This window comes from Arachis hypogaea, chromosome 20 (assembly GCF_003086295.3).
Source record: "Arachis hypogaea cultivar Tifrunner chromosome 20, arahy.Tifrunner.gnm2.J5K5, whole genome shotgun sequence".
In the NCBI taxonomy this organism is placed as follows: domain Eukaryota; kingdom Viridiplantae; phylum Streptophyta; class Magnoliopsida; order Fabales; family Fabaceae; genus Arachis; species Arachis hypogaea.
In genome coordinates this window covers 141,670,852-141,680,280 of record NC_092055.1, presented here as the reverse complement: position 1 = coordinate 141,680,280, position 9,429 = coordinate 141,670,852, and the positions used below count along the sequence as shown (strand labels likewise).

Genomic DNA, 9,429 nt, shown 5'->3' with positions numbered 1-9,429 from the left:
ACAATAAAAGAGGAATAACAACAAAAAGAAAAACGGTGAAGCTAATAATTTTTACAGATTGCTACACATTCAAATATTTTTTCATCCAAGTTCATCCAAATAGGCGTAACACCAACAAAAATCACTATCATTAAAAGAGCGTGATTACACGCGCTGTTGCTTCTTCTTCTTCTTCTCCTTCTTCTCACGTTCGTTTCTTCTTCTTCTCCTTCTTCTTCTTCTTCTTGTTTCAAATTCACGTACGCGTGGAGCTTCTTCTTCTTCGTCTTCTTCCTCACATTCCTCCTCCTCCTCCTCCTTTTTCTTTTTCGCGTTCATTTTTTTTTTCACGTATTTTCTCCTTATCGTCATTCTTTTGTTTTTGTTGTTGTTGTTGCTATATTTTTTTTTATTTTTTTCCTTCTCTCCCTGGTGAAGAAGTAGTAGAAGATGAGGAGGAAGAGTTTTGAATTGTGTAGAGTAGAAATGAATCGAAATTATATTCAGAAATGAACTGAAATTATATTTAGAATGTACCAAAAATTAAATTCAAATGTAAACTCATTTCAAAACAAGCACAAACTAAATGCACCTTATTTAAATCCATAATAAATCGAAATTACTTAATGATTGCAACACACAAACTTAATTCAAAAACAAACACACAAATAAAATTGAATCATGAACAAAAGCACATCCAAATCCATCAAGTGATTTTGCAGCATTATGTGTTTCTTCTTCTTTATTTGATTAGATGAATAAGACAAGAAAAAAAGAACATGATGAGAAGTTTTGAGGAATTTTTTTTATTTCTTTTTTTTTGTTTGATTTTTTTTTTCTCTTTTTCTTGGTTTTATTCCTCTCAAGATAGTGAAATAAGAAAAAATCATAATAAAATAATTCATTCAGAAATGAGCTGAAATTATATTAAAAAATGAACTGAAATTATATTTAGAATGAACTGAAATACTTAATGATTTTAGTTCATTCTAAATATAATTTTAGTTTATTTTTAAATATAATTTCGGTTTATTTCTGTTCTGCACAATTCAAAACTCTTCCTCCTCACCTTCTACTACTTCTTCACCAGGGAGAGAAGGAGAAAAAAAAAAGCAGCAACAACAACAAAAAAATGACGATAAGGAGAAAACACGTGAAGAAGAAGGAACGCGAAAAAGAAGGAGGAGAATGAGGAGGAGGAGGAACGCGAAGAAGTAGGCAAAGAAGCGGAACAATCATATATCACATGTGTGGAGTGACGATATAAAAAATAAAAATGACAATATCGCCACTCAATTTATTATTTAGCAAGAAATTTTAGAGAAATTTGCAAATATTTTATGATCATTCGTTCGCTTATTACGTTATTACAATCTCTTTTTCTCTTTTATAATATCTCCTCCAATATAAAAAATAAAATGTCAACATTAGATTTATTATTTAGGAGGAAATTTAGGAAAAGTTTTCGGACGCTTTATAATCACTCATTCTGATTATGTTATTACTCTCTCTTTCATAATATATATATTAATCACCCGTCCGCTTATTATGTTACTACTCCCTCTCTCTTTCATAATATCTCCTCCAATAAAAAAAATAAAAATAACAATATCATCACTCGATTTATTATTTAGAAGGAAATTTAGGAGAAATTTTCGGATGCTTTATGACCACTCGTCCGCTTATTACATTGTTATTTTGTCTCTTTTATAATATACATGTGTAGAATAATAATATAACAAATAAAAATGGTAATATCATCACTCGATTTATTATTTAGGAGAATTTTTATCGGACGCTTTATAATTACTTGTTCGTTTATTACGTTATTACTCTTTCTCTTTCTCTCATTCATAATATCTCCTCCCATATAAAAAGTAAAAATGACAATATCATTATTGGATTTATTATTTTGGAAAAAATTTAGAAAAAATTTTCAGATGTTTTATGATCACTCGTCCGCTAGGGGTGGCAAACAAGCTAGCCGCCCCGCCCGCGGCCCCGAATTATTCCTCCCCTGCTCCGCCTAATGGCGGGTTGGTGCGCTAAACCCATCAATTTTCTTTTTTTTTTGTTAATAAACCATTAAATATTAAACAATATATATAATTTTACAACCATTTTAATAAAATTATAATTTCTAAAGACATAAAAAATTATAATTTTTAAATTCACAAACATTAAAATCTTTATAATTCTAAATATGTAACAAACATAATCATCAACAAAGTTTTTAAAACAAAATAATAAAACTAACATTGTAAAAAATAAAACAAATATTATCTAAAACATATAATTAAACATATTCAAGCTTCTAATAATCAATCAAACATAGAACATAATCCAAATTATAACTTAAAACATCTTCAATTACAAAAGAAAAATGACGGACCCGCCCCACCCCGCCGAAACCCGCCAAAGCCCATGGATTAGGCAGTGCGGGTTAGGCGGGCTTTTTAACTATGGCGATTTCAAATTTTTAGCCCTGTCTTTTTTTTTTTTGCGAGTTGCGTGAGTCGGGTCAGCGGATTTCAACCCATTTGCCACCTCTATCGCCCGCTTATTACGTTATTACTCTCTCTCTTTCATAATATATATCATGTGTGGAGTGACGATATAAAAAATAAAATGGTAATATCATCACTCGATTTATTATTCGGAAGAAATTTTCAGGCGCTTTATAATCACTCGTCTGCTTATTACGTTATTATTCCCTCCCTCTTTCATAATATCTCTTCCAATATAAAAAATAAAAATAATAACATCATCACACGATTTGTTATTTAGGAGACAATTTAAAAAAATTTTTTGGATGTTTTATGATCATCCGTCCGCTTATTACGTTTTATATATATATATATATATATATATATATATATATATATATATATATATATATATATGGGGTGACAATATAAAAAATAAAAATGATAATATCATCACTCGATTTATTGTTAAGGAGAATTTTTTGGACATTTTATAATCACTCGTCCTCTTGCTATGTTATTAGTTATTACTCTCTCTTTCATAATATCTCCTCCAATATAAAATATAAAAATGACAATATCATCACTGGATTTATTATTTAGGAGAAAATTTAGGAGAAGTTTTCGAATGCTTTATGACTACTCGTCCACTTATTATGTTATTACTTTGTCTCTTTCATAATATATATATATCATGTGTGGAGTGACAATATAAAAACTAAAATGGTAATATCATCACTCAAGATATTATTTAGGAGAATTTTTCAGACACTCTCTCTCTGTCATAATATCACGTCCAATATAAAAAATAAAAATAACAATATTATCACTCAATTTATTATTTATGAAAAATTTAAGAGAAGTTTTCGAACTCTTTATGCTCATTTGTCCACTTATTAGTTATTATTGTCTCTCTTTCACACACACAATGTGTAGACACTTTATAATTATTTGTCCGCTTATTACGTTATTACTCTCTCTCTCTTTCATAATATCTCTTCCAATATAAAAAATAAAAATGACAATATCGTCATTCAATTTATTATTTATAAGAAAATTTAGAAAAAAAATTATAGACTCTTTAATTATGATCACTTATCTGCTTATTACGTTATTATTCTTTTAATTTTTAAGTAATATATTTTTTTTTTATCAAAGATAGGAGACTCGAACTCGCAACCTCTTAATTAAGTATGGGAAGACTATGCCGTTTGAGCTATAACTCATTGGCAATATTATTACTCTTATTTGCTGGTTGATCCTTCTCTCTATCACTATCTATCTATTCATTTATTTATAATATATATAAAAAGAAAAATCAAGAAATAACACAATAAATTCTTAACATATTAAATAATTTTTAATATTTTCATAAATATTTTAATAAAATTATCATTTTATAATTTTTTTTATCATTACATCACTTTTTATTTTTCTTATATAATATTTAATATTAATTTTTTATCTCTTTTTATTCTTTATTTTTATATAATTTATTCTACATCTTTAGTAGTAATCTTATTTTTCTTTAATAGATATAAATTAATTCATAAAATCTAATTTATTCTCGCTTTTTATTCTTACTTCTATTATATTTACTATATAAATTAGTATTATATATATATATATTCTCACATAATTTTATGTCTCTCACTTTTTCTTTTTTCTTTTTGCTAATATTTTGCATAATTATTTGAAAAATTTGATTGATAACTACAATTCTTTATTTTAGTTTGCTAAACAATTTTCTCATTATATATTAAATGATGAACTTCTAAAATACTGTAATATATGATATTCTTACAATATTTTAAAGTTTTTTATATTTTTAATTTAATTATATTTATTAATTATATATTATTTTTGTCACTTACTTATCACCATTTTTTTCAACAATTTATATTTTTAATTTTATTTAGTTGTAATAATAATATTAAAAATACAATATATCATGATCATAAAAAGATAGATGCTAGTTTTAATTATTAAAACATTATATTCATTTCTACATTACATTTTTTCTTGTGTTATAGTATTTAAATTTATTAAATATATGTATCAGATGATAAATTCTTTCAAACACTAAAATATATAATGTTTTTATAATTTTATTTAAATTTAATATTAATTTTTAAAGATTTTTATTAAATAAATTTTATATATAACTAATATTTCAACAAATACTCATTAATTTTTCACTATTTATATTTACTAAAAATGTTGACTCTAAATATAAATGATGAAAGAGAGAATTGATTTGAAGAAAAGGAAATGGAAATACACTTTTGAGTCAATACCCGATCCGATCCTTGACAATTACTTCGAAAGAATAACGAAGTTTTTAAAAAAAAAAATATTCAATTCGGTCCTTGATTTTTTTTTTTAGGATTGATTAGCTTCTGTGTCAAAAAAATAATATTAATTTTTTTTTAGCACAAAAATCTCATTATCCTTTTGAAGTAATTATTAAAAATCGAATTAATTTTTTTTTTGTCAAAAAATTTCATTATCTTTTGAAATAATTGTCAGAGCTGTTTTGAGTTTTTTTCTCCGCGTTTTGTTTCCAATTTTTGCATTGCATAGCGAATCGGACATAACATACAAACTCATAAGAACAGTGAATCTTTTATTACAACACGTGTTGTTGTGGTACGGTTTTAAAGTCTAAACTCTAAACTCAAGATACTATTCATTATTAAACTATTTTCCTCATCAAAGGCTTGAATTGAAGCCACTACTTGCTCTTCTCAGAACCCAAATTCTCACTCTCTCTTTTGCTTCCATCATCTTCACTCTTCACCCCTCAGATTCATGTTTCTTTCTCTGTCAGAGAGCTCCAGCAATAAGAAAAAGGTAACACTAACAACCCTTTCTGTTTCAGAATTTGTTCTAATAAATAATTCTTTATTATTTTTTTTATCTGATCTCTCTTAAGCTCGGTTAAAACTCGGCCAAATTTGGGGTTCATATATTTACTGTGAAAATTCCTGCTTGATTGCATTTTCATTCTGGGTTTTTTCTGCAAATTAATTTTTGTGAAAGCGTGTTTAGAATTGCATGGCTTATTTATAGTTTTCTTTGGCAGAAAATGATGGGATTTTCCAAGTTGGGGCTTGAAATTAAGTTGTGAAAGTTGAGAGAGAGTAGGTTAGGATGGTTTTTGTTTGAGGTGAAAAAGAGAGGAATTTGAAGCTTTTGGAAGCTTGGTTTTGTGTGAGTGTTTGTTTGAAGTGAAAAAGGGTCTGCAATGGAAGAAGGGTTAGCTCAAAACTCAGTTCCACCTTCAGGTCCTATTGATAAGTCAAGGATTCTGGATGTGAAACCGATGCGTAGTTTGATACCGGTGTTCCCAATGTCACCTCAAGCTCCAGCCTCTGGGCAGTACCCTTCAGGGTTTTCACCATTTTTCCCATTTGGTGCACCTCAGCAAGGATCTTCGGGGGCCCCAAGGGGTGGTGCCATACCGGCTCCGATACGGGCTTATAGGAGCCCTGCTGGGGCGGGAGACGGTGGGACGTCGATGGATGGGTCTAGTGGGAGGAAGAATGCAGCTTCTCGAAGTGCTAGATCGGCTGCAAAGAGGAATAAGAAAGCTGTAGGAGTACCTGTTGATGCAAGTGGTTTGGTTGGTATAAGCCCGGCTCAAAGGGAAGACGGAAGCCGGGAAGTTGTTCATCTTATAATGACAACATTTGATGCGATTCGGAGAAGGATCTGCCAACTTGATGATGCCAAGGAATTGAGCACCGGGTCAATCAAGCGGTCGGATCTTAAAGCTTGCAATACTTTGATGAGCAAAGGGATTCGAACAAACTTGAGGAAGAGAGTGGGAGCAGTTCCTGGGGTTGAGATAGGGGATATCTTCTATTTCCGAATGGAGTTATGTATTGTTGGTCTGCATGCTCCCTCCATGGGTGGAATTGACTCTTTGCATGTGAAGGGTGAGTTCGAGGAGGAAATTATCGCTATAAGCATTGTTTCATCAGGAGAATATGATGATGAAGCTGAGGATAATGATGTTATAATTTATACCGGTCAGGGTGGGAACTTCAACAAGAAAGATAAGCATGTGACAGATCAAAAGCTTGAAAGGGGTAATCTTGCTTTGGATAGAAGTTCACGACAACGCAACGAGGTAAGAGTCATTCGGGGCATAAGAGATGGCGCCAATCCAAATTCAAAGATCTATGTCTATGATGGTCTGTATAAAATCCAAGATTCTTGGGTCGACAGGGCAAAAAGTGGCGGTGGTGTGTTCAAGTATAAGTTGGTAAGAGTTCCGGGGCAGCCGAGTGCGTTTGCTGTTTGGAAATCAGTTCAGAAATTCAAGTCTGGATTCCCTTCGAGGACCGGGCTTATTATTGGAGACCTCTCCTCAGGAGCCGAGAGTATTCCGGTATCACTTGTCAATGATGTTGATAATGTGAAGGCGCCTGCATATTTCACTTACTTCCATTCCCTCAGGCATCCGAAATCGTTCAGTTTGATGCAGCCTTCACATGGCTGCAGCTGTGGTAAATCATGTGTCCCTGGTGATTTGAACTGCTCTTGCATTAGGAGAAACGACGGAGATTTTCCGTACACCGGTGGCAGCATTTTGGTGAGTCGAAGGCCGCTGATTCATGAATGTGGCCCCACATGCCAGTGTTTCCCTAACTGCAAAAATCGAGCCTCCCAGACCGGTCTGAAGCACCACATGGAAGTATTCAAAACAAAGGATAGAGGATGGGGTCTTAGATCACTGGATCCTATTCGTGCCGGTTCTTTCATTTGTGAGTATGCAGGAGAAGTTATTGATCAAGCAAGGTTGAATCAGCTCGCGAAGGAAGGAGATGGTAATGAATATGTTTTCGACACAACTCGAATTTATGAGGAATTCAAGTGGAACTATGAACCTAGATTACTCGAAGAAGTTAGCACAAATGACTCTACAGAGGACTACACTATGCCGTATCCTCTTATTATTAGTGCCAAGAATGTTGGGAATGTAGCTAGATTCATGAACCATAGTTGCTCCCCGAATGTTTTCTGGCAACCTATCTTATATGAAGAAAACAATCAATCATTCCTACATGTGGCGTTTTTCGCAATCAGTCACATTCCCCCGATGACCGAGTTAACCTATGACTATGGTATTGCTAGTTCTGGGCATGCTGGTGGTAGCAGAGATTCCAAAGGGAAAAAGAGGTGCTTATGTGGATCGTCAAAATGCCGCGGTTCCTTTGGTTGATATTTTGTTGCAGAAGCTTTCCGACTGGCACGATAATGAGGTAAATCCATTCATGACTGAACTGAAATTATTTCATGTTTCGGCACTCTTTAGCATGCACAAACTTTTGTTTTTCCTTCCTCGCTCTTTCTAATGCAACAAGTTTCAGTTTCCAAGTCAATTTTTCTGTTAAAGTTTAGAATATATAAGAATAGATGGTTTCTCTAAGAAAATGGAGGTGATGAAATGCATTTGATCTGTCAAATTTACTCTTGAGATGATGGCGTGTGGCATTTCCGGATTAACTACCATTACCATTTCACCAAATAGAAAAGGGGAAAAAGGAAGTTAAATCGGTTAGGCTTTCAAGTTCATAATGCCTTGGATTTCATGTTACATGCCATTGGGATTCATGATCAGTTTAGGCTTTTTTATGCATGATGGAAGTCTAATAATAGTATTATGACTTCTTTTAAACTATGTTTAAATTTTCATATATGTGTTTGTTGTTGTTTCAAGTAGGTAGGGTAGAGTTAAGTGTGTTTAGGCTCGCGCCTTCGTTCGCTTGGCCCTGTGTATAGTTGTGCCGGAATCCTTGGGGATGGAAATCCGTGTCCGAGGCATGATTGATTGTGTGATGAGGGCCGGTAGAGCGGGACACAGGCCATCGAAGTTGAGATTGCCGGATTATGGGATTCGGTTTAGGTAGGGCCGAGTAGGCTGGCCGGTCAAAACTTGTGATTGAGTTTTTCTCATTTCTTTATCTGAAATTCGGTTTTGGATTGTGGAGGTAAAAAAAAAATTTTAATGCACTCTCAGTGGAAAGAGTTTTACATAATCATCCAATCAGATTCTGCATTATAATTCTGAGGTGAAAACTCATATACAATTGTCTTCATATGAAGTTGATATTTAAGAACCGTCAGATGATTTGACAAGTTTGACTAAATCATCATCCAACGATTTTCAAGTATCAACTTCACGTGAAGATAACTGCATATGAGTCTTTACCTAATTCCGAATCCGAGTTTTTATGCATGGAACTTTTGGAAAAGATGGTGCTTTCATGGAAGCTAAAATTTTCCTATTCATTTATCTCTTGCTCATTTTTAACAGATGGATGATGGCACTCTTATGTCAAAAGTCAAATCCCAGTTAAGAAGTTCCAAGCTTTTTGGATTCATGCTTCCAAATATCATTTTCAAGAGTTAGTTGTGTTTAGTGGCTATTAATAAATTGTGTATGTCTCTTTCTCTCTTTCTTGACATGGCCCTTTTTTCCATATCCAACTTTAAGAGAAAAAAACAAGTTAATGGAAGTTGTATAATTTGTGTTAAATTTGGGCTAGCAAATTGGCCATGATACAATGTTTGTGTGACTTTGTTCATCTTAACTAGGTAATTAATGTTGCTTAGAAATGCTTCAATTGTTTTGAGATCCTTTCCTAATGGGATTATGTTTGAGAAAATACTCAATTTGGTCCCTAAAGTTACATTCGAGTCTCAATTTAGTCCTTAAAGTTTCAATTGCCTCAATTTAATCTATAAACTTTTCAAATTTTAATCACGTTAGTCTTTGCAGTGGTTTTCGTCCATGAGTCAATTGAAAGTTTAGGGATTAAATTGAGGCAATTGAAACTTCAAGGACTAAATTGAGACTTGAGTATAACTTTAGAGATCAAACTGAGTATTTTGTCGATTATGTTTTTGGTTTTCTTGTGATTCTTGATGATCTTATTTTCATGATATTGCAAAG

General features: G+C 32.2%; 1 protein-coding gene across 1 annotated transcript; it reads left to right on the top strand.

The window, feature by feature from the left end:
- The first annotated feature begins 5,069 nt into the window (after positions 1 to 5,069).
- Positions 5,070 to 9,092, top strand: LOC112785051 (histone-lysine N-methyltransferase, H3 lysine-9 specific SUVH1). Its single transcript, XM_025828456.3, has 3 exons — positions 5,070 to 5,318; positions 5,551 to 7,735; positions 8,791 to 9,092. The coding sequence occupies exon 2, from the start codon at positions 5,713 to 5,715 to the stop codon at positions 7,693 to 7,695; it is 1,983 nt and encodes a 660-aa protein (XP_025684241.1). The 5' UTR covers positions 5,070 to 5,318; positions 5,551 to 5,712; the 3' UTR covers positions 7,696 to 7,735; positions 8,791 to 9,092.
- The last annotated feature ends 337 nt before the right edge of the window (positions 9,093 to 9,429 follow it).

Excerpts from the sequence above, each read along its gene's own strand:
- LOC112785051 (XM_025828456.3), top strand. The coding sequence starts at position 5,713 with ATGGAAGAAGGGTTAGCTCAAAACTCAGTTCCACCTTCAGGTCCTATT.